This window comes from Vanellus vanellus (assembly GCF_965231255.1).
Source record: "Vanellus vanellus genome assembly, chromosome: 3".
Taxonomy (NCBI): Eukaryota; Metazoa; Chordata; class Aves; order Charadriiformes; family Charadriidae; genus Vanellus; species Vanellus vanellus.
In genome coordinates, this window is record NC_138907.1 from 92,836,996 (window position 1) to 92,864,051 (window position 27,056).

Here is a 27,056-nt window from a genome sequence, read left to right on the forward strand (position 1 = left end):
GGGGTAGCAGCTAGACACCCAGTCCAAAACGTTAGGGTACTCTGTAAGTGTTTCATAGCTTAGACATCATAACCACATGGAGACATCTAAATGCACACCTTTACCTTCGTGCACCAAACAGATTTCTGTTGAAAGCAAGATTGCTAAAAGAAAGCATTAAACAAATGTTACATAATGACATAGCAAATACAAAGCTTAAGAAACAGAACAGTGGCCAGAGTCTAAATAAGTATAAGAATCTCTTCGGGGAGCCAATTCAACATCAAAGTAACTTGTTTTGTAAATATTAATTTATTTTACATATACAGAAAACAAAGGTTTAATATCTGAAATAAATGCATTCAAATTAACAAGAGAAATTATGTAAATTATTTACAGTATTTAAAAAGTGGTGTTTCAGAGAATTTTTCTGACATAAAAATAGATCCGAAGAAACAAGTGCAAGGGGAAGCATAAGGACTAATGCTAAATTGTTTTATATTTACAGTGAATATGCACTATTAGGAGACACAACAAAAATAAAATGTAGTTTACCTATTAGAAAAAAATGCTGTTCATCATAATAGTTACCCTCTAAATTTACCAAAGACTCTGGATCAGTTAAGGTATTGTTGAACTCATATTTTAATGGCCTTTATTTCTAAGATTATTTCTGTTAAATTTGATTATTACTATGAATATAATTCCATCACACAGAAATAAAAATTTTAATATCAGATAATACATAAATATACAAAAAGGATTTTATCAATGTTCATTAATTTTTAAGAGAAAGGTTTAAAGTAATCATTAAAGGTGCTAAATTTATTCAGATTAAATCTTTGAAATCATTAGTCAACTCTGAGTGAATTAGGCCTACTGTGCCTACACTTGTGTATATATAAGTAAAGCCAAGCAGTATACAATAAATGTAAGAAAGTTGTAAAACTAAGCACCAGATTTTACTTTGATCAGATAATGACTCTTTTGATTAAATCTGAAACTAAATCTGTCCTATAAGAATTCATACCAATAAATTACCAAGTTTAAAAATAAACATTTTTATTTCTGCCAGCTACTCATGGTCTCTAAAGCACACGGAAGCTATCCAGCTCTTAAAAGACAGGCATTAGTTTCCTAACTTGGAAGCTCTACACACACGTTATGTATTGACTGTAAAATTCGTAGTGCTTATTTTAAACATGTCCTGAAAGAACTTTCTTTGCTGCCATTTTCACTGTGTGTGCAAGCACCAACATATTGTTCTCCATTAAGAGAAACAGCATTTATTCAATACGGCACCTGGATTATTACATCTTTTCTATATTTAAAATTGAAAATAAATTGTATTACCTCTGAAACTGCTGTATAGCATAGTCGTTTAAAGTAAGTGTTTTCCAATAATGACAATTTTCCTGTCTGGCTCAAAAATTTTCCAATGCAATCCCACAACAAATGCACTGTTAAAAAGTAGGCTGCTTGTTTTAATCCATTTGTATTTGAGCCGAGTTCAAAAGAACGCTCACTCTCCATAAATATAAAGAAAACAAAGGGAATTCATCTGAGAGATGAAGAATAATTTGATCAAGGTTCTTGAGAAATTTGATTTTTTCTTCTCCATCATATTCTGAGCTTGAAACATTACTGTCTTCTGTCTCATTTTGAAGAAGTTGTTCCAGAATCATGCACAAAGGAAAAATATTCTCATACTGGGTAATGTCATACATGGCCTGGATCTGGGGAAAAAGAAAAATCGATACATAAGCACAGAGTGAAAATGCTTTTTTTGGTTTTCACGGAATCACAGAATCACGGAATCACAGAGTTTTCAGAGTTGGAAGGGACCTCTAGAGATCATCTAGTCCAACTCCCCTGCTAGAGCAGGATTGCCCAGAGCACATTACTCAGGACTGCATCCAGGCGGGTCTTGAAAATCTCCAGGGAAGGGGACTCCACAACCTCCCTGGGCAGCCTGTTCCAGTGCTCTGTCACCCTCACCGTAAAGAAGTTTTTCCGTGTATTTGCACGGAACTTCCTGTGTTCTAACTTGTGTCCATTACCCCTCGTCCTGTCACTGGGAACCATTGAAAAGAGCCTGGCTCGCTACCTAATTATCCATACGCCGTGACATACAATAATGATCTACAGATAAACAACAACAACAACAGCAAAAGCTTTTGTTTGTTTTAGGTACAGAATTAAAATTGGTGGATTTCTGTTTTCTGAGAAATAAATTAACAAGTGGAAAAAAAGACATTTTTTACTCTCAAATATAGACAATCATCTATTCAAGTGACCCCTCCAGAAAGCAAATAAAAAGTCCAAATTCTCAATCTCAGTAGAAAATACACAAGCCAGTACTACATATCTGAGTCAGTTACAAAGCAGAAGAGTCAGTTTGTCAAATAAGCTCACTGACCAAACTTCAAATCATTAAAAGCCTTACAGCTTTTATAATTTATATATCTACCTGTCCTGTGTTTGGAAACTGCAATTTCAAAATGTAGCTTTCAGAATCTCTGCTGTACATAGGGAATAACTGGTAAGATAAAAACTTAAACCTCTGGAATGAAATTCTGTGTCTTCTTTAACAGCAAAATCTACCAATAATATGAGATGACCTTGTTCTGAAAAAGGTTGCAATTACAGTAGTTAGATGATCTGAACCGAAATGTAAAATCAATAGCTGCTAGAAAATTAATTACATATTTTAGAAAATGGACTGATAGCTACAGTGAGTCTAAACAACTGTTTAGGCCTGTGGTACAAAGCCAGACCCATCTGTCTGGGCTTCGACATGGCTCTATGAATCAGTATCAAATAATTTTACCCACCCTAAATCGCATACTGCTAGACTTTCCAAAGAGTGAAATTTATTACATAATAGTTGTCTTTACAACATAAGTCTTTTCCATTCCACTAGAATGTAACAAAAAGACAGCACTTTACCTTGCTCAGGTAAGGCTGCTACTATCTGCCTCTGCAGCAGATGGTGGCTCAGGGATTGCTCACTTTGTCTTTCTCAGCTAGTAGTTCTTAAGCCTAAAATCTGTGCTCGAAGCTCCCTAGGGTAACATCTTTCAGTTAACCTCCCACCTCAGGGACAACACTAAGACACCATAGCCATCCTATTGCGAAGCCTCAATGCAGTGAAGTCATTTTGCTGAGTTTTCCAGACATCTTGAAAATTAGGTTAATTGCTGGAAAATATTATCCCTAGCCTTGCATGCTTCGGTTCTGCCTCTCTGGAACCTGGTAAGAAAAATTTGCAGTTCAAAAGCTGCTGCTAAGAATTCATTATTGACATTCTTATCACAACAGACAGCAAAAAATATAAAAGGACACTATTAAGCATTTGCATTCTTTAAAGCCCAATTAAATTAAATTTTGTAATTAGGGAAAACCTCCTTCTAAAGCAGAGTTAACAAGACAGTCTGTTTCTTCAAATACCAAGCATCTGACTCTAGGACAACCATGCCTATACACGGATTGCTTTGACTAGTAGCTAATACCGGTGAGGTAAATGTATTTATTTTGCTTATTAGACTAAACGACAGCTTTCTGAGTTGAGAAAATAACCGGTATTAATGACTTCCTGAATTTCTAGGGAATAGATGATTCCAAAGGCCTACAAAGTCTGCTCTTCAGGCTTTCAGTGTAGCAGCCACCTGACCAAACACAGGCACCAACAGGCTGAGATAGTTATCCTCGGTTCCTGTTTTAGTCAGAGGGAAGCCATTTCGGATGCCCAAGGGTATCCAAGGCACGTGCATGAGTAGAGATTTATCTAAGAGTCAGCAGCTGTAAGCCAGGAGCACCACCTTAGGGCATCCAGTGTGGTATTAGATGTCCGAGTTTTTGGCAACTGAGGAGTTCCCAGGGTCTTTCAGAATGTAATTCATCCCATTCTAAACTAGCTCCTCAGATGTACCAAGTCCTGAAACTCTTTACAGTGACAAAATAGGATTGTGCCCAGAAAAATGACTATGTAGAAACATAAATTGAAGTTCTATGCTTTTAGTTCCTGTAATTTGGGTATTAGAAATACAATGTTACAAGCAAAAACCTTTGATTCTTAAATGCTGGACTGGTAAATTTACTCAGACCTTCCTTTGGCATGAGGAATCAATAGAAAATGTTTTAGAAAGGCAAATTATGTCACTTCACTTACCCCTGTAACCTCAGGCTCTTCCAAGTAGTTGAGCAATTGTGTTACTTCCAGTGGGTCTTGAAAAGTGCAACTAATTGCAACTTAGTAAACTATCTAATTGATTATGGATAATAGAAACCACAAGCTAACTGATTGTCTTTCCTCTGCAAATACTACTGCACTAGAGGAAAATTATTTTAGCCACACAGAACTGACTTTGAGCAGAAAGGCTAAGTCTGATGGCAAGCAGGAAATTTTTTTTGGGGGTAATTGCTTTTCAGGGGACAAATGCACCTTGAAATATTGTTTTATAAAACCAAGGCGGGGAGGGGGGAACCAGTCTAGAACATTTTCTGGCTCAAGGCTTACTAACCTTTCCAACCCATTTAATAATCCAAACAAAACGTGCCTCCATGTCTTTTGTAGCACTAATTGGTGCAATTACTACCAATGCAAATTTATGCCACAGAATTTGTGGAGAAATACCTTTTACTGTTACCTAGTGGTGCACAGTTAGATAACAGATCTATTCATTTTGCTCACCAATGCGTGCAAACGTGTAGCAGTGTATGTACGTGTACACACACATATGCACAGCTAGTCCACCCAGAAAGTTCAGAAGGTATGTCTGTAAAGCAAACCTTATATATAGACTACAATTCCAGAATACATTAATACTAACTTGAAATAACTTTATCACTAACTCTGGTTTTCAGAAAGAATTTGAAGTTATTCATTCTTTTCACAGATCAGATGGTTGTGCAACATAGGTTTTGGATGCTGTTTTTTTTCGTGAGATCAGTCCTTGCTGATTTTTCCTCACCAAGTATTTGGAAATGTGTTTCTTAGCAGTAAGGTGCATTTTGCACGCACCTCAGTTTTGAATTTAACTTTTGAAATTATTTTCTTACTATGATTTCTCTATCCAAACAAATATTTCGAAGTTAAATATTTTTTTAAAAGTAATTAATTATATAAGATAGAGCTTTACATAAGATGGAAACAAGGGCTACAAGGATCCCCTGGCTGGATTTGATGATCTGCTCATCAGAATTCATATATTTACATCACCAAGTTCAGAGTGCAGGAAGTGTCAAAGCTTTTGACTGAAATTAATTCTCCAGGCTTCTCCTACTTTACAGGGTGACCACCTGGAATAGCACACATATTTGCTACATAATCTGAAAGCAGGGAAGAAGTTCTCTAACCTGCCTTCTTTACAATGCTATCATAAAAGCCAGTGCTAACACGTTAAAGGAAACCGCTCAAAAATGTAGGCAGCAATGACAGTCAGAATGCTAAAAAGCCGTCTGTGTTCCAGGTCCCTGAGCCTTCATTATACTTGGTCTCTGCAAAGCAGCAGATCAGATGGCCCTGCATCAAATTCCAAAGCACTGCTCTCCTACTGGACAGATTTGGAGTTGAGGGTCTTCAGCAAAATTTCAGACAAAAACTAGGGATCTGAAAGCACAGAATTATTTGAAGTAACCTTCACAGAATGGTGGACGTAATTTCTGTAGGTTATTAAACCAGATTGAGAAATAAATCCCAAGTGATATTCCACACGCAATTTTTGCACTTAGAATACTGTTTTCATGTCTTAGTGGTTCATGCACGTTTATATCATTTATTCAAATGCTCTCAATAACAGTAATATAAAACAAGAACAGGAGAATAAATATTAGCTTTGAAGAAATTCTCTATAATTCTTAAGCCCTTTACCAGCCCCAACTCATATTTCTAGTGATGCAGTCTGTTGGGGCTGGAATTTTCACATGCAGAAGACTGATGCTACTTTCCGAGAATAGGCAACTAACTTTTATTACTTTTACGTCTCAGAGGACCTAAAGAATGAAGACAATACTTTAACAGTGCAAATACAAATTAGATTAAAAGAAAGAGATTATGGCAACTAGTATTTGCTTCCATATAACTTAGATACTTATGTAGGCTATGGACAAAGCATCAGCAACACCTGTATGCTTTCTGGAATAAGCTAGAAACACCTCTAACTCGGGAAAATGTCTTTTTGGTTTAGAATGGAATGTTGAAATGCTGAAATTTCAGACAAATTCAAAACAATTAAAATTAATCTAGAAGCACCATTACATTTGATTAATGACAAAAAGCTTTCCTCCTTTTCTATCCCTATAATTTAGTTAATGCCTGTTTAGGCTTTTTTAGTCCTATGAAAAAAACAAGTTTAAATGTATATTGCAACCAATAATAATAACATAATAATAATAATACACAACATAATGTTACATAAAATACTGACATACTGATACAAATTTTAATCAAACTGGAAAGATGAGCATTTATACACCTCTGCTGTTTAGAAAATAACATTGACACTTCTAGAAGATGGCTATTTTAGCAGAAAAGTGTTCCACTCAAATCTCCTCGATCCATCATATTCTAACAGTTTGGCTTGTAATTTTTTTCTTGCAACTTTTGTGACTTCCATTTCTTGGCAAACTTTTGCTGTTCAGCTGGGATATAATTTTTATGCTAGCAAGGTGTCTCTTCTATGTCCCAAGAAACACTATTTCAAATTTCACTGAAATATCAAGTGGTAAAAGTTCATATTTCTCTTCTTTTACATGCATATTTTTCAGAGAAGCATAAAGGGAAGATGAAATAAACAACAGGAACTTCTAAAGCCTGGCTAATATTGCCTTTCAATGGAAGCGGAGGCAGTAGGACATGCAGCACCATCAGCTGCTGGGCTGCGATCGCTTTCTTAAGGAGGATGGAGATCAGAACAGAACGAAACCTGCCCTCTAGTCATTTCCAGCAAAAACTCCCCATTGTCCATCCCCTCCTCAGGGAAGCAAACAGAGCCAAAGCTCTTGGAAATTCCTTAGAGCAGGTAGAAGCAAGCAAAGAGCATATATCTACCTTGAAACAGCCTATCACCAACCAACGCATCTTGCAACCAACGTTGCAAGAAAACAGTCCCAAGTACCCCTCGCTTCCTTGCAGAAGGAGGCAGGTACATGTGCAGACTGAATTCCTGGAAAGAAAATTAAGATTCATGGCCTAGGAGGCCACAGAACGAGTGTAAGCTAATGTCTCATGCAACACAGAACATGGGACATACCCAAACTACTTCAAACTGTTTGAAGCTGAGCATGCCTGTTAGATAATGTCTTGATTTACACGTTTGTAGAGAGGCACAATCCTGGATACGCTGTTTTACAGTCAATTACTCCAACTCTTTTTTTGAAATTTATTTGCTGCCTTGACTTTCTGGAAGTAGGAGGGGTTGCTCCATCTAGAACTAAGAGGAAGTTTTCAGTAAAATCAACACTAGCTTACTCTACCGGTCCAGCCTGAGTCACAGGTTAATGGAAATGTGTTTCAAGAATGATTGCATTGTTTCCTCGGGTGTCAATACATTCTCATTTTATGAACAAAGAAGATTATTTGACCCTTTGTTTTTCCTTTGGGAAATCCAGGCTAATCATTGCTGCGTTCAAGGCCTAAACACAAGACAAACATTTTTCAGAGTGTGGCACATACATTTGGATAATAGGCCTTTTACTTCTAAATAACACAAAGTCTTTTAACTGGATGTTCCACAAGCTTGTAAATAACCTCTGTGTGGATCATTAAAGTTTACAAAACTAACAATATCCGTCATATAAGAAAGCACACAGAAGGATAAAAGAGGTTATCTCTAATTGCTGTTTAGTTTTTTAATAGCATGCTGATAAGCATCTCTAAAGTATTTAAGGCAGGCATACATGAAAGGCTTTATTAGAAATCTTTTTGTTCTGATCTTAATACTATTGCATTTGGTTGAAAGGTAATTACCTTAAAAATCACCATGACTTAGGATTCAGTTTTTAGCTGATTAGCATTTCTCTTTAATTACTTTTTGTTTTGTGATTTTGAAATGCATATTTCCCTAACGTCCCTCCCAATAATCATAATCCTCATTAACCACATCAAAATTCACCTGCCAAGAAAGCTCAAACTGATTTACACCCTCTTTCAGTATCTAAAGCAAAATTCACACCAGCTACAATTCCTTATTTAAATTTATACCCCCCCCAAAAAAAAAACTTTTAAAGTATTTTGATCTTTTATTCAACGGGATCAGAAATTCTTATTCATGCTACCACTTTCTTCTCAAGTAGCTCCTTAAGATCCAACAATTCTGCTTACAGATCAAGACCAAACATGCCTGCAGAAAGGGTTAAGGAATCGCTAACATTTGTGAAAGTTAAATTCCAGAGGAGGGACCATCAGCTAAACTCTCAGAACAAATGAATCTGCAGCTACACTGCGTGCAGTGACTCCAGTCCTGAGCATGATTTTGTCAACAACACTTTAGATGTCCCATCCAGCCTCACGCTAGAAAGGTTCAGACGTAATAGAAAAAAATCTTGCAAAAATTATGTCTGCCCAGACATGATAATTTGGCATACCCTGAAAAATACTTCTGATAGAATTTAAAGTGCTTGTTCTCTTTGCTATCACCCAAGGGGAAGATGCTTATCCTGGAGATGTTTATGCATCGTGCTTCTTCCACATATCATTTAACAGGGTCATCTGTTACTAGCCCTTAATATGACACACTGAATTACAAGAAATTCCCAAGGAATTTTAAGCAACATTATTCTTATCTAATAATATGATTTCCACAACATATTGTAAGAAATTAAATATAGCAGCAGTAGAGCATTCAAGCCTCCATTTTGGAGTAAGAATCATAACAATTGCCTTGCAAGTGACATAACAAAGACAAAGAAAGGTTTAAAAAGTTTAAATTCTAATGCCTGTTATCCTGTTAAAGAAAGCTAAAATATGAGCCACTAAGAAATCTCATTTAGAGAGGATAACCAAAAAATGAATGTATGAACCTTCTTGGAATAACAGAAATTTAGAAACCTATTTTACTCCAAACTACAAAGCATAAGCTTCAACTGTCATTTCATATAAATATAATGTTTTCACAATCTAGTTGCCTAAAATGGATGAATATTTCCCTTAGATATGCCTATGAAACAAGACCAAAAAAATATTGGTTTTCAATTAATCTAGCATCTGCCTAAAATAACAGCTTTCCACTACAATTATCTCACCAAATCCCATAACCTCCTCCCAACTTTCCGAGAATATCATCACAATCTTCCAAATTTTAACAGGAAGATTCAAGAGGCATGGTAGAATATCATAATTTAATGAAAATTACACAGGATAGACAAGCAGTGCTACTTTCTTATTTAATGTATTTAAAACTATGTGGAATATGTATGCAGCATAAATCTTGAATGGATTAACAGAATTCAACAATATGAAAATGACATTGCTTATTCAGCTTAAATATGTGCAAAATTACAGAAGCAAATATTTAATTGAAAATCATGCAAGATATAAAATATCATGAGCATACCACAGCGTTTCTAAAAGTTTATATACATGCTGTAAAGCTTAATTTTAGAAGCAATTAGTCCTTTGACTAAAATATGACAAAACAGAAAATGGAACAGATTGCTCCCTACAATCTTTTTAGGCTTTACAGAAACTAAATGGGTATGACTGGGAGCAAATATGGTTTCTCTTTCAAATTTTACTTTTCCACTTGGAAAACCCCAAAACAGTAGTTTTCTAGATGTTATCACATTTTTTATTTCTTTGGTTTTATATTTAAATGCTACAGCAACACAGTAGTGTAAAAAGACAGGTTTTTAAGAGCTTCAGAGCAGCAGTTTAGAACTTGTGAGTGTCACAGTGAAATCGGTGCTGGAAAGTAGTGATTCGCAGTTGAAGAGTGGCCCTTGAAAATTCAGCATGCCAGGAGTAACTGTAGAGACAGTTACATTTAGAAAGATCCTTTTGAAACCAAAAATCTTCTTCTGCAGCTTGTGTGAAAATTGCAGCATCCTGACAGAACATAAAAAAGGAAAATTAACTTGAAAGGGATTAAACTATAAATTGACCGTCAGAAGCCAACTAGTTTTTCTTTCAATTTTTGAAGCAGAAAAGAATGTAAAAACAGACTGGAAGGATTAGGTACAAGAAAATGATTATAGTTCTACAAGTTATGCTAACATCTGAAACAAATAATGGAAGAATTATTGAAGAAAGATCTGTGGCCTGAGCATTATTATTATTATTATTATTATTGAAAAATACTAGGTCATACCAAGCCAACCCAAATCCATGGGTTTTCTACACCTAAATCTGGAATAGCTTGACTCCCATTGAAGGTAGTTTGGGAAAGTTCTCTGCTATGCAAGACAATTTGTGCATGACTGAACCTGTCATCTGGATTGTTCTGAAAATCTCAAAAGTGTCAGCTGGCAATGCCACAACTGGACTTAACTAAAGGAATATATTTTGGAGAGTGCAATGTGAAGTCAAATTTGGTCGTATAGCACCACCATTATGAGCAAGCACAAAGTCATTTACAGCAGGCCTCATTCCTTGTGTTAGCAGGATGCCATCAAGAAATGACGAATCTGGGAATGCCAGGATCTGAAATGATCTAGAAAAAAGCTGAAGAAAAATTAGGAAGATTTACATATGACAAGAGAAACATGCAATTTTTCACTCTTTGGTTCCATTTCTTATGCCAAAGCTTCAACACAGCTCAGTAAGACTACCTAGAATTGTTAAGCAGTGGAGAGGTACAGGCTTATTTAACCTTCATAGAATCTTTGAAGGATAATGTTGAGTTGGATATCTAAGAGCTGAGTACCCTAGCAGAAGTACACACTATTTTATCAAATGGCTGCGCTAAGCCAAAGACCTAAGGACAATCAAGCTAAAAATGACCAGAAGTGCACTCTATTGCACTGAGTCCCCCAAAAGGAGACTACTGCATCCAAACTACAGCGGTATCACAGAAGTTTAAAGCAATTGAGTTTGGAGCAGAAGCATCAATTCAAGAAATAATCAGAAACAACAGCTCAATTGGAGCTCAAAGTACGCTCAAAGTCAAAAAAGATCTGAGCAAAGCCCAATGAAACAGCATCTACACTGAGAAACCAAAAAGACAGTGTTTTAAGCAAATGACTGAAGTGTCTGGTGGACCTGTTACAGCACACTGACATAAATGTACCTACAGGGGCCCATATGGGACCCTGATGACAGTAAGCTAAAGTTTCCAGAAACACATTGTCATTCACGTGAACATGGTATGATAGCTGCATAAAAGAAATGCCATGGTATCAAAAAAAAAAAACAAAACAGCCAGAGAATAACAAACAACTGCAGCAACAGAACAGTGTGTCAGTCTGTGACACCACTGGAAGCCAAGAACATACTTGCACTTGGTGGAACTGAATTTTGTAGAAAAAGAGAGTTCAAATCCACCTTTCAACTTTTGTCATGATGTCCACTAATGGCCTAAGCCAGCCATAATATTAGGTGAATTACACCTGAAAACCTCTCCTCAGTCTTCCTTAGTTGTCACAATCTGCCCTGCCATCCTTTTCCCTGCTGCACCCCCATCTACACCCTTTTGGCTCTTCTCCATTTTTTCCCCTCCCTCATCTCAGGAAAACAGAAGGTAAGATAAAGTGTCCCTATGGCATGACCATGTTCTGGGCCATTAGTGGCATCACAAGAATCTGAGATACACAGGAGGTTGTACTTCATCAATCACTACAAATTGTTTTGCTCTTAACATTTCTGAATCTGAACAAAATATAATTTTTTTCATTTGATTTGCACTTCCCACAAGAACATGGTCTTAGGAACAAATAAATAGATAAAGAAAATATCAGAGAGTAGAAAATAAATCTGCAAACTAAAGAAAAAGATACAAGTCTCTTTCCATTCAATTCAAAACTATGGATGTTTTGAAGTGGACTGGAATAGTAAAATAATTAGCGTTACTTAAAACACTGCAAGCTGCTTCTATAGAAAGCAGACTTTTAAAATGCAATTAGAATATCATACTTACCTAAAAAATTTCAAAGCTTAATACAGAAAGTTACAAAAAACAGTCTCTAATCCGCACCACCATTAAGACACCACACGACCTTTTGTGTAAAACAAGTATCTCTGTACTAGAGGGATTAAGGTAACTGACATTCAGAGCAGATTCTCAGAGATGATTCTGCTCTTTCTGCAGGTGCTACAGTACTTGCCAGTTACTAAATAAGCACACAGTAGGTGAAATGCAACCTGAATGTCAGATTTACCACGTAATCAGAATGCAATGTTAGAGACAGGACAATAGTAATAAAAAAATTGCCCTGAAAAGATTAGAAAAATTCTAATATTTCAGAGGACGATTAGCCTTTCAAAAGGATAGCTAACCTTCAGTTTGAGACAGATTTTTTTAAAATTGTCCGGAACAAGAACTAAAGCACCTTCCTAACTGTGGACCAGATGTGATAATTCAAATTACCTGCGACTTTATTTTATGCACAAAGTTATTTGCAATCAGCTAATTCTGATTAATAATTACCAGTAGGCAAGACATACAAGAACACAGCAATGCTTCTTTAAGTTCCTTTAGTAACATGATAGCTTTCCTCTTTTCTCAGATATTGAATTTTGCTATGATAAACAGATATAATTCTGTACATTTAATGCATTTTAACATAATTACTTTATTTATTAGGCAGGATTAAAACCACTGTGAAAGATATTAAAAGACTGTATTAACAAATCATACTAAATACACAGGCTACCTAGCTCTTCAAAATCATTTCAGATGACTGCAGGAAATAAATTAACAAAAATATGACAGGAAATCATTACAGATTGACTCATTAAAAGAGAAGAGAAGAAACAAAATAAAATCCTACCAAAATTAAGGCACACAGATCATCTTTGTTATGCTGTAACTGGCTCCCAGTAAGTTTCTATTTATTAGAAGGTCTTGCCTATTTAGCATAGTAATTATTACTAACAGAAAGACATCAGCTGCAATATAAAGAAAACCTTCTATTCTAATGCTCAAACTTACTTTATTCATATAAGTCACTATCTTGAATTTAAGCTTTTGTATGTTCCACTGCTATCAGTAGATAACTCTTGTAGAGAATATATATGCTATAATAGAGCGAAAGTTTCTGGGGTAATACAGCAATAGGCAATGGCTGTAAGGTAGCCATGCAACACAGTCATTCAAGTTTCCCTGATGACAGCAAATTGGCCAATAAGGAACTCATGCTGTGACTGTTTCTGCTACCAAACTTAACTCATTTAAATAACATTCAGGTTCTATACTACATGGGCACGTAGTCATGAATTTAGAAAAGTTTTTAAGCTTTCCAGTCTGTGAACTTTTAAAAATTTTTCATTTGGTTTTGTCACAGGTCCATCTCTCTTCCTTAATGCCATGTATTTTATATTCCCTACTGGAGATGGAAGAGATGGGATTATCACCATCTACAACTATGGTTCATTTAATGTTCTTTTCAGTCCTCAATCCTCTGGCCAATAAGAATTAAAAGACTGACTTCCTTAATCCTAATGGGTTAGTTACATTTCTTCCACCTACTGGTCCCTCAGTGGGATCTCAGTCTAGAGTTCAGAACTGCACAAGGTCAGCCTTACCACTCTGTATGCTGCTTTACATTCCCACAAAACTTTGATAGCTATAATCTCTTTCCAGAATAACATATGCCTCACAATTTATTCCAAACCCTTTTGTCCCCACGTGATACAGGGATTTATCAACAAGCAAGAAATCAGTTTATTTTTTCCCCTCAGCTCTTGAAGGTCTGAGATTACGTCAGTGTTATTAACTCAAACGCTGATGTGCAGATGAAAGAATAATTTAGAGTCTGGCTAGAGACTTATTTTAATTCCACTTCTTTTTGAAAAAAGAAAAAAAAAAAAGCAAGAACCTATGAGCTGCAGAGCTTTCTTTCCTTTTACCCGAAACTGCTCTTGTTTTCAGGATCAGAAGAAAACTTAACCTGTTATGAAAGATCTTCATGAGCACCATCCTTGAAAAGGGGTAGAGTTAACAGCAGTTCAAGATTACAGTAAGGAAAACTAAATCGAACAGCTTCTGGCTGTGGTAATACAAATGTATGCACATAGTTACAGAGTAAATGCACCCCTGTAATAAGGGATTATAGCCAAAACTGAAAAAACTAATAAATAAGAAAAGGAATGTATCAGGCCTCTTGGGTATGTCTACAATGTGTGTCCTTATCTGGGTGGTGCTAATGCAATTATTTCAGTGGATCCAACTCTGGCTGTACTTGTGGAACAGCCAAGAAGCATAAACTCAGAAGGAAAATTCTTCTTGAAGTCAGTACAAAAACATTGGTGAGGGAAGGCAGCTTATGCTGAACTTTGAATTTGTATAGATAGCTTGATAATTAGCTGGAGAAGCTGATGATGCAAATAAGTGTAACTTCTTCCCAATTCCATTGTCATACTTCTGGGTCACAACTCTAGAACTTAACTGTTTTATATTCTCACCCATCAACTAGTTCCCATGTGGCCACATAAAAACCAACAAATCCGCTTCATCCAAACCAAATGAAAAGTCAGTCAACCTACATTGGTACCTTTTGTTTTTAATCTATTTATTCATTAGATAGCTTGAAACGGGAGACCTTTATAATGACTTTGCCAGATTCCAAATGGGCTTGTTAACAGAGGTATATTCTGGCCAACATCTTATGACAAAGGATGCATTCTCCAAAAGGATGTACAGATATTTTATGATCAAACAACCAGATTGAATGACTGGCTGGAAGACCTCAGGGATCAACCTGTGAAAAAAACGTAGGCTCCTCCCAGAAGCATAAAGAGTATACACATACTCAACCGCGAAATACTCCCTGTTATGACCTTCATTAAGATGACAACTAACACCCTAGAAGGACTTGTGGCTCACTTAGTTGAGTCTCTAAAGAGTGTTTGAAGTGTGTTGCTTTACCTATGCATGCACATAGCAAAAAATTGAAAAGAGCAGGGATGTTACAGAGAGTAAGACGTAGAATCCCCCTGGTTGTGGGAAGGCAGAACTCACAAAAGCAAGTCGGTTGCGGCATCATGAGGAGCACAAGTCTGAAGACAAAGAAGCTTCTAAATACTGTCAAATCCCCAAGCCACCTGGTCTAAAATGAGGTGGGCTGAAAGAATTCAAGAAATTCCAAGGGTAATTCTAAAATATACCACAATCTTTGAATAGCAAGAATGAAAGTGATGGAAGACACATTATGCATTTTCTGCTGGTGTTGAAACGTAAGACCAAAGATTTCCTTCTGGATAAAGTCAATGGATTTTGCTGCTTTTCGTTGGCTTTATTACAGTTAATAATAAAGTTACTAACAGCAGCAACTGTACAAAGCTTTGTGAATTTCTTCTTAATGCTGAAAAAAGGTAACAGAACCTGAAACCTCAGCTTTCTGCCTTCTTCACTCAACAGTTAGAAATTGTTATTGTTTGAGACAAACACCTTCCATTTCATAGTTCTATCTGAACACTAGGTTCATGCTGCCTGACTTAAGACACAGCCTTTTTGTCAAGCAAAAGTGCACAACAGCGAAAAAAAGAAATATATTTGACTTAGCAAGACTGTAATAATAGGAAGAGTCAGATAGTCAATAGAACATTCTTCCTGAACCAGTGCTCTTTCTCACCACATTTGTACCAGAAAAAAAGCTTAAGAGATCAGGTGGGTAACACTTAAAAAATATTTTTATGGAAGTAATCCACATGCATTGTTCTTCAAAGCAACCACCATTTGAAGGTGGGAGACTACTGTGATAAGGAAATAATTATTCCACTCACATCTGGTCTTTCCATCCTTGCCACCAGGTGCCCCGTTTTCCTTCTGAAAAATTGAAACAGCTTTCAAAACATTCAGAAACACTAAGGGAGGGTTTTCAAGGAGCAATTTCAATTTTTGAATTCTTTAGCACATTTAGGATTTCTTGTACAAATTGAGGCATGTTCTAACAACATTTTCCAAGAAGAAGATAAAGGTTAGAAGCACAGTACTTCCTGAATCTACTCTTCTTACTCACCCTTTAGGATCCATTAGATGTGGATCCTCAGAGAAGCACGAAGTATTGGCTGAAAATTACTGCCTTAGAGAGAAACACATCCGCAGTGATATCAGTAGTCCAAAGACAAAAGGTAAAGTAGAGTAGAAAAGAGTACAGAGAATTAGCTCATATGACAAGAATTTTCATGGAATATCCACACAGAGAAAGCAGCTAGAAAGTTCTTGCACAGGATCGGAAGATTGGGAAAGAAAATATACTAGATATTACCTTTGAACAAAGGTGTCTTTCTCAGATGCAAGGGTTTTTAACCTTCAAATTTCAATGCCATCTACTTCTTCCATAATTATAAAGGGCAGAAAAATACTCAGTTTATCTTCTTTACATCGTACAATGGTTTATATACTTCTGTTGTAATCCTCATTTGTTTCCTCTTTAAAACACAATCTTTCTCTCAGAATAGGTGACTTTACAAGTCTCTAAATCTGTTGGGTTTATCCAAACCCTTTCTATTCTGTTACATATTTTCTGAGAAGACATTATCATGTGACCAAGTCTGCTACAACTCATGTTGGATGACACCCATCCACAAGAAAGGCTGGAAGGGGGATCCGGGGAACTACAGGCCTGTCAGTCTGACCTTGGTGCTGGAGAAGGTTATGGAGCAGATCATCCTCAATGCCATTACGCAACATGTACAGGAAAACCAGGTGATCAGACCCAGTTAGTATGGGTTCATGAAAGGCAGGTCCTGCTTGACAAAACTGATCTCCTTCTATGACAAGGTGACTGACCTGCTTAGTGGATTAGGGAAAGGCTGTGGATGTTGTTTGTCTGGACTTCAGTAAAGCTTTCGACATGGTTTCCCACAGCATTCCCCTAGAGGAACTGGCTGCTCATGGCTTGGATAGGTGTACTCTTCGCTGGGTAAAAAGCTGGCTGGAAGGCCACGCCCAGAGAGCGGTGGTGAATGGAATTAAATCCAGTTGGCGGCTGGTCACAAGTGGTGTTCCCCAGGGCTCAATACTGGGGCCAGTTCTCTCTAATATCTTTATCAATGACCTGGACAAGGGGATTGAGTGTGCCCTCAGTAAGTTTGCAGATGACGCCAAGTTAAGCAGGACTGTCAATCTGCTTTAGGGTAGGATGGCTCTACAGAGGGATCTGTACAGGCTGGATCGATGGGCTGAGGCCAATGGTATGAGGTTCAACAAGGCCACATGCCGGGTCCTGCACTTGGGTCACAACGACCCCATGTAGTGCTAACAGGCTTGGGGAAGAGTGGCTGGAAAGCTGCCTGGCAGAAAAGGACCTGGGGGTGTTGGTCAACAGATGGCTGAATACAAGCCAGCAGTGTGCGTAGGTGGCCAAGAAGACCAACAGCATCCTGGCCTGTATCAGGAATAGTGTGGACAGCAGGGCTAGGGAAGTGATCGTCCCCCTGTACTTGGCACTGGTGAGGCCCCACCTCCAGTACTGTGTTCGGTTTTGGACCCCTCGCTACAGACATTGAGGTGCTGGAGAAGGGCAATGAAGCTGGTGAGGGGTCTGGAGAACATGTCTTATGAGGAGCGGCTGAGGGAACTGGGGTTGTTTAGGCTGGAGACAAGGAGGCTGAGGTCTTATTGGTCTCTACAGCTACCTGAAAGGAAGTTATAGCGAGGAAGGGGTTGTTCTCTTCTCCCTAGTAACAGACGAGAGGACAAGAGGAGATGGCCTCAAGTTGTGCCAGGGGAGGTTTAGGACAGATATTAGGAAAAATTTCTTCACCGAAAGGGTTATTAAACATTGGAATAGGCTGCCCAGGGAAGTCGTGGAGTCACCATCCCTGGAGGTATTTAAAAGATGGGTAGACATGGTGCTTAGGGACATGGTTTAGTGGTGGTTTTGGCAGTGCTAGGCTGATGGTTGGACTCGATGATCTTAAAGGTCCCTTCCAACCTAGAAGATTCTATGTTTCTATGATATCTTTACCAGTTTATCACATAACCCTAATAGTATTTTAGAACAGTTGCTCTGCATGGAAATAATAGCTAAGAACCTATTTTCTGTACTTGGTAAATGACATGAAATTAAATTTAAAGAACTTACTCCTAAGGGTTAAACAAAATAATAATTCATTGCAGTTATGAGTAAAAATTACACTAACTGCAATCTTCAAAGTTTGGATCTACAATAGCTAGCACCACCTTGCTACACTAACTGATGAAAGAACAATGACAAAATACTCGGAGTGGTTTTTAATTTGCTGCTCTTGCATGCAGTATGATTTATCTTAGGATTTAAAACTGTGCTTAATTGCATATTAAGAGATGGCAATGTGTGCAACAAGATTTTATTAATACGACTGCATGTCATATTTCATATTGAAAACAATCTACACTGGCTTACCTATAAAATGAACTCATAACAAAGGCCTACTTCATGCAAAGTAGCACATTAATATTCTACACAGACTGTAACTGCCATTCTACTGGTTTTTATAATATTCATGTTTGTAAGCAGTTTTGAATAGCAGTCAATTACTTGTTCTTTTGGAATGCTCCCCTTGCATTTATATTACAAGCCCTTGAGAAGACAGTCACTGACTGGTGGGAATAATTTTGCAGGAACATAGGTACAATTTTAGGTTTATTTCGACTTTGTGCAAATCTGAAAGTATTTCTTTTGTCTTTGTTTTTGAAAGTTAACTAATTCAAGCACAATGATTATGCCAATAGCTGCAGAATTCACCACAGAGACAGACAATCAGGTTCTAAATTGCTTTAGGAGTCTTCAGCATGATAGTAACACCATTAGAACATACTGACAGATGCTTAAAAGACTAATGCAAATTTGATAGTCTATTTTCAGAAGGAACTCTGGATGTTAAAGCTGTACGTAAGTAAATAAAAGGAAAGAGGAGTAAATGCAAGACGAATATGAATGACCTATAAGAAAATTAGCATAAGGGTAATAGTTAAGGCTAGCTTTGATGTGAAACTGTGAGTTAGCAAGACTGGAAAAATGTACTGTGTCAGACAAGCATCACCCTGTGCTGCTAACCCTTGCATGTTATCCAAGTGTTGTGGAAAGTGATGCAAGAATCAAGTGTTTTCTATGAATTACATTCCCTGTTTAGTCCCAGACTGGTTTTGCTGTGCTTTTTAATCAGATGTGAATATTATATAAGTGGTATTTCAAGTAGTATGGTAGAGAATTTAGTAAGCTGCAAAGAACAGCGCAATCTGTTAGTCTAAATCACTGATTAGCCTGCATGTATCTATCATTTCCTAAGAAAGTAATTCTCTGTAAGAAAATGGGACATCAGAAGCACTAGTACATACTGACTTCATTTAAAAGGACATATGCAAATCTCCTCCTTCCCATTTCCAACTTGAAATAAAAGATCCAGGTGCTTCAACTAAGGAAACCACTTTGGATTTATAAACTGCAACCCTACAGGTGAGCTGCACAGAAAAAAAAAATTTAAGAAACACCAATTTCTTTAACTTTTCCTACTTCTCAGAATAGATGCCTCCCACTCATTGTACCTACTGCTGTCTAGCCTGTTCTGAAATATTCACCTCTTTCCCAGCACCGTACCAGGAGCTTACTAAAAGATTTCACACTGGGAACTAGGCACATTCAAGTGGACACACTGTGGTATTTTTTCAGTTTATGTCCTTCTGTGACACAGCTCTTAGTCTTACAGTACAAAGAATTTCTGTTGTTTTTTAAAATCAACAACATACAAGATAAAAATATAAATACTTAATAAAAATAAGATTAACAGTTCAGCTTTAGACATAGTCAAACAAAACTAAGAAGTTCTGAAACTAGGAAAATCAACAGCCTTAGAACAAATCATGCAGTGAAATGACAGGGAACAATTCTTAAAAATGCAAAGTTGACAGAGTTGCAAAAAGCTGTGAGAAAGGCAGCAAAACCTGGCTGACAGCAAAAAGCCAAATGGACAATGACAGCGACTCACAAGCCCACTCAGAGAAGTACACCCTAACTAGAAAATTACATTTATTGCTCAGTCTCAAATATTAGCTACAAGCAGGCTGTCCTGGTTCGAGGTAAAACAGAACCAATTTTGTTCAGTAACTTCACTTCTTAGCTGGGCCTCTTCTAACTACTGAAATTAACTGCATATTGTGCAGACAGTGTTCGCTCTCCCAGAGTGATAAGACCAATTGTTTATAGCTGATGCCCAGGCATGGGATGCAGAGAGGCTCCTGCTTATCCTTATTGCTCTAACCCCCAAGGCCAACCAACTTTGGTATTTGCCCCGTTGGAGGGTCGGAAGCGGAAAAGCATAGTGGGGTCCCACCTGCAGGGAGGAGCGGACAGGATAGGTGACCCAAAACTGACCAACAGGGTATTCCATCCCATCTGCCTCATGCTCAGTATAAAAGCTGAGGGATCAAAGGGTCACGGGCTCTTCCTTCAATGGCCAACGTCTGAGGAGGACTCTGTTTGTCTGCCTGTGATCCAGATCCAGAATCCAGTTCCCGTCCGTCACTGAGTCCAGCCTGGGACTACCCCAGCGCCAGCCGGTGTCGTGATTGTCATCTCGGGAGCTTGATAGGGTTTTGTATATATTTTTCATTATTTCTTTTTATTTTATTATTAATATTTCATTAAAGTAGTTTAGTTCCTTCTAAACTCATAAGTCTCTTTTTCCTCCTCTGCCTCTCTCTTTGAAGAGGGGCAGAGGGGAGCATCTGTCAGTCCAATCTGGGGTCCCCCAGGTTCCCAGTAGCCGATTTGGCCTAAACCACGACACAGGCACAGAAATTAAGAACCAGAGGCAACATTAAGATGACAAGAAATCAGTTATTTTAGAATTTATAACTAGAAGTCCTTGTTTGTATATTATGTGTAGCATTTCCTTAAGTTTGTGACAGGCATTATTATTTCTATTTTGTATGTGTGTATCAGACTACAGAAGGCTGAATTTCTACACAGTCCATAAAAACAAAACAAAAAAGTCTTCCTTTGCTGCTGCTTTGCTTACTTAGAAATCAACTCTCAAAGGTTTTTCTTTTGCTGCTGCTGTTCTTGCATCTTATGACACAGTTACTTTACCTTTCCTAATTCCAAATTCATATCCATTCAGTGGCATTTCTACTGCACAATTGCCCTTGAAGGGAAGAGAAGAGCATGTAAAAACAAACTAAACAAACAAGCCCATATCTTTCATAATGAATATTTTGACTTTGAGTTCTTACAGCAAAGAAACATAGACAAAAGCAGAGTAGTAATTCTGCCTTATTAAATAAATAATTCCAAGTTCTTGGTGGATATGTATCAAAAGTATTAAGTAATATAGTATGATGTTTTTACATACAAGCTTTCAATTTTAAATCTAGAAGGGACCACAAAGACCCCACTGATTGACCTGAAAGTTCAAGGAAAAAAATCACATATTTTTTTCCCGAAAATGAATTTAATCATTCAGAAAGATACAGAGCTTTGTCTTAAAGATGATAAACTGTGGAAGCCACCATTTTTCCTTGTAAGCTGCCAGTATGTCAGCTGAATTTTCCAAGTATCAACATTATAAAGTATGCTGATATAAAGATGAACCCATTAAAAGAAAATGTGAAAGCACTGACAAAACATTAAATAATCCTATACACAGGCAACAGAAGAGAAGGCAATCAATGGCACTGAAGAGATCACAGAATATCCATAAGTAGTAGAGTTAAAAAAACCAAACCAAACCAAAATAACCCCAAAGCAAGATTGTTAAAGCATATTAAGAATAAAAGTAAAACCACAGATAAAAAGTTACCCTACTAAATGCCGAAAAGGCAGTGGGGCCTGTCTGCTAATGAATTTCCTTTATGCTCGTACAGTTATGAATTATGTTCTGTCCCCTCCATTCATGCCAAATATTAGAAAAACACAAAGTTCCCTGTGCAAAAAGTGTTATGTTCAATACAAACATAATATTTCATGGTTTGGACTGCAAATAAGGAGCATCAAAGGAAGCAGACCTTTCTTCTACTCCATAATGATCTTGGCACTAACGGATACTTGATTAAATCACAAAATCATAGTTTACTTCTATATAGTTAATTAATTTTAAAATAGCATCAAGAAGTGAAAAACTAAAATTCATTATTATGGCTAATCATTTCAGGGATTATAATTATTTCTCAAATAGTATTTGTAAGATGCCAATTTATTTTAAGTATCACAGTTCACTGCCTGTGTTCCTGGATACAATTGGCAGCTAATAAAATCTGTCTTTTACTTATTAACTTAGCAGACAGACGTGCACTTACTAGATTTCACATTAATTGCTAGTATTTACCTACAGCAACAAAGCCCTGAAGGTCTTGTTAGAAATACGTCAACTGCAACTGGATGCCTATATCTGAGTTTGTTTTTCAGATGCAATACTTTTACACTTAACTATTCAGGCTTCTGGGGAAAAAAAAAAAGTTTTTCAATTGCAAATGATAGAAACATTTATAATCTAGTAAGAGAATTGTTCGTTGCTGCTTCTGCAGACCCTTAACATAGCACAAGGGCAATTAAATCAATATGCCTCAATTTCAACACAATTATAAAAAAAGTCCACAGACTGCACTGTCAACCTAATTTTGTAGCTACACTGATAGCCAGAAATTCTTGAAAATCTTGCTATTCCACATGATGCATTTGACTGCAAATCCTGACTCTCTTTAAACTTTCTACTGAATGAAACAGGTTCCCTAGAATAAGTCGGTCTTTTAGACTCTTGGCTTAGGCTATTTTTTTTTTAAGTCTTTCCAATTTGGAATTTAGCACAGGCTGATACTTTGCAAATAAGGTATTACTGATGAAGTGACTACAAGCATCACATGTTTCTAAGCAAATTTCTAGAAATCTGTCTCCTGCTGAGTCATATGCATTAAAAATAAAATCCGTGCCTTGTGCACATATAACAATAAAATTTGCCATGTTTATGTTATACCATTTCCTGCTTGTACAGAAATTCATTGGGAGCCATCACTTCTGCAGACATAAACCACCCTTAGTCACTCACAGTGAATTCACAACTGTATACTGATATTGATTGAGAAGAAAAAGGTAATTTTCTTTCCCAATACGGCACTGCTTATTTAAAATGAAGCAGGCATGAGGAATGCATCTTTAAAGACAATACAACAAATGAAAATTTCAGATCTTCTGGGTAGAGGTGGTGTTGTATGTAGAGTTAAAAGTAACATGGTATGCTATCTCCTATTCTGACAGAATTTCTCATACCTGCAAAAGTGACAGCGAAGTCTCTTTAAGACTGCCAGCAAGGATATTTAAAATGCCCTGCTTTGGTTCCTCTGCCCTCACTGTTCAGCCAGGAGAATCAATCAGGAAGCACCTCAGGATGACAAAAGATGTGCCAATGTGCCAAGTCAGCCAACGGGCTTTTGGCTTTAAAGGGAGAACTGCTGCTTGCAGGCTTGGCGACAAGCTGTCTGGGGTGCTGTCCCACGGGACCCGAGACTGATGGGGTACCAAGGTCATACAGAAAAGTAAGAGCCTTCCCAGTTGCTTCACCTGTCACCAGAAGGAACAAAAGCTTTGCCATAGCAACTATGCTACATATTTTTCATATTTGCTATGTTTAGTACAGCTTATTTTATCTATAACTTTTGTGGGGTTGCATTAAAAACATAACAATTCTTCCCCATTCCAATATTGTTAAGGAATAAGACTGAATTGCTGGAGCAATCTCAAATACTTTACTTTTTGTATCCTGATAACCTCTTAAAATCTCCACTCTATTTCTTCTTTGAATGTCTTATGCTGCGATTTAAAACTGTTCAAACAAGAGGAATAAGAGAGAGAAATATGGATGACATGAAAACGATCACAAATAGTACAACTTACACTATTAAAGTTTGTTCTCTCCTTAAACCACATTTGCACTTGTTACTGAATACGTATTACTGTAACTGTTGCTTTCTTACGGGAATCATAGCAGAAGTGGCTGATAAGGAGAAGTTTGAAAATGCAAATAGAGTATTTCAGGTTTGCTGAATGTGGTATGTTCTGTGAATAAGGAGACAGACATAGAGAATCTATACAGATCATCAGGTAGGAGAAACAACCAAGGCAGACAACACTGATAAGTGCAGGTAGCATTATTTAATTATGTTTCATAAACAACAAAAAATGATGAAATCATGCCTTACGTAGGGTCATCATAAAAATTACCCATACAAAGTAAGGATTATGTGAAGAAAAAAATATAAATCCCTACATAAAAGGAAACTCAATTATACTTAAATAAACAAATTCTGAATTCTTGTTTTATATACTTATTCTATTATTTTAAAAGTACCCAAACTTAGTAACTGTATAATACTATCATATTATAAATCCAAAGGTTTAATGCTATTTGACTGAAAAATTGAGTCCTCTAGTGATTCCAATAGGCTCTGGATCGGTTTCTTGAGTTAAAACAGGACTAGCAGTATACAGAATGCTATTAGACAGCAACATAGCCAGGACTGGATAATCCCCAACTATCTTAACTGATACTGACGATTTTTGAGCATCTGTAATGCTTCTTTCAAATGAGTTCTAGTAAAAATTTTGTTTCCACCAGCTGGATTTCTTACTCAAATAAATATTTTAACACATACATAATAAATAACAACACAAATCAATATTTAGTTAATACTATTGATTCAAGTTGATTCAATATAAAACTAATTGCTTGGAGAATTGCTTACAATTCATTCATAATTTATCTAGCTTACTACATAACTTTATGTATAACACTATATAGCTTTATGCTGCTGCACTACAATTTCAGTATATTCTATCAATCTTGATCAGAGCTTTTTTTTTTTTCCTTAAACTATTACTTAATTTGAGGTTAAAAAAAAATCAGATAGAGAAAACCAAAAATCATAAGCTATTATTAAAGAAGCAGGAGAATAATAATTGTAAAAAATGAACACAATCAATAACAGATTTCAGAGCTTCTGGAAAAAAATCTATCGCCTGTATAGAAAGGAGTTGGGACTACATGACTCCCTCTGACCTCAGAATCTATGAATCAGTAATATAATTTAACTTTCAAATGCATTTAAAATTGTTTACAAGGAAGTTAAGATGTATGTTCTAAAATTGAAATGTATGCTAAAATGCATTTTGAAGAACAGCTCTTATGATAAATAGAAATATTTTAAAATGAGTAAAAAGGCTCTTGAATATTATTAATTTTGTCATTAGCATAAAAGAACGCAGAACAGTACATATTATTTGAAACGCTATTCAAGTGAACACAGCTGTAAGCTACTCATTATTCAGATCCTTATACATATCGATAATACCATTGTAACTGAGCACAACTCAATAAGGTCTCAATCAATGGTGCAGTCCAGTCTTCAGCTGCATTTTTCTCTCAGTTTCCAAGACCTCTCTGAAAATTACTGTTTTCTCCATCTTTATAGATAAAATACATTATACAAAGGTGTTACAGTGAATACGGAACATAAGTGGGGTCATCAAAAGTAATCTGCCTGAGAAATACAAAATTCACAGGACTCCAAATATGAAAACCCCAAGAGGCTTCCTCTGACGCAAACCAGTCACTTCTGCGCAAAATTCACCTGTTTAAAATCCCTGCCAGGACACAACTAATCTACACCCTGAGTTTTTATTACTGCCTGAAGAAGTGAGTTTTAACCTCATGCACTTTGAAATCTTGACTGTGGGATGTGTCAGTAAATTTCTAAAATGAGTCAAATTTTGCAAATTTTCTGTAAAACCTCTTTCCTGACCTACTAGCATTAATTATTAAATCCTCATTATACCAATCCCCCCCCAAATAGCACAATTAATTAGAATAGTACTTCAATTTCTTCTAAAACTCAGGAGCAGAGCAAATCTGCAGTGGAGTTTTGCTTTCTTCCTCCTCCCTTATAACTGATTCAAATTTTGACCATAATTATCAATGTTAATATAATATATAAATAGGAGTGCAGAGCTCAGATTTATAGCTGAAAGGATCCTCAAGTATTCTAGTCCCAACCGTCACCCTGAGACTTTAGGTCACAACCAAAAGACACTCATCATGAATGTACTTGAAGACCTTCAGTAAATGAAGTTTCATACTTAAACTTAATGACCAAGTACGTTTCTTCCTGTTCACTCCAGAAGTCAAAAGGGCTACTCCTTGTATAGCAAATTTTCATGTTCTGGAAGACTATTACAACCGCTCTTCCCCTTCAGTCCTCTCTTTCCTAGATTATTTTATGGAAGCTCACATTTGTCAACAATATCTTAAAATAGATTAAACATGCACATGAAGAATCCCACGCAAATTCCCTATCAAACTTGAAAATACCCTATTCTATGATTTACTGTATTTTTAAATAGATAAAAAACTTTAAAACCAAAACACGAATTACCAATAATCATTATTTTTAGTAAACATAATATATTCTTGACAACTGGTTCTTTATAACACAACTTGCCTAGTTATACACTAACAAAATTGTAATGAATGTTGGGCAACCTTCCACACTCCTCATCATAAAGCTCCTTTTACAGTTTGGCCTATTTAGCAACACTATCTATGGAAAACAGATGACTTTAGAGCAAAATATTAGTAAGTTTTCCATAATTTCAAAAGTTACACTTTAAAGGTGGCTAGTAATGCCCTACAGCAAATAACACAGTAGTATCACATGAAAAAGAGAATTCTGTAAGCAGTTTAATCTCCATGCACCTCTTCTAAAACCATTATGGAAGCAGAAACCCTCTTCCTTTTCATTAGTCTTAAATCACGCATAAGGAAAGTCTCAGCCACTTTATACTTTCCCTGACAGTTAACTTCCTCGACTTTTTCTGCAGTGGTACCCACACTTAGAGAAACAGGCACAGTTTAGAAGGAGCTGTCTTTCACATGATAATTAACTTTAAGTATCTGTGACCATGGAAAACTGTATCTTAAAAAAAACAAACTGGAATCATCTCCTATGTTACAG

General features: G+C 36.6%; 1 protein-coding gene across 1 annotated transcript in view; it reads right to left on the minus strand.

Moving 5' to 3' along the window:
• Positions 1-1,463: 1,463 nt before the first annotated feature.
• Positions 1,464-27,056, minus strand: part of MEI4 (meiotic double-stranded break formation protein 4) — a gene marked incomplete at both ends in the record, with an annotated part of 78,446 nt that continues 52,853 nt past the window's right edge. The window contains one exon of the mRNA XM_082480743.1: positions 1,464-1,715. Coding sequence (XP_082336869.1) covers positions 1,464-1,715 — 252 coding nt within the window. The remainder of the gene's footprint in view (positions 1,716-27,056) is intronic.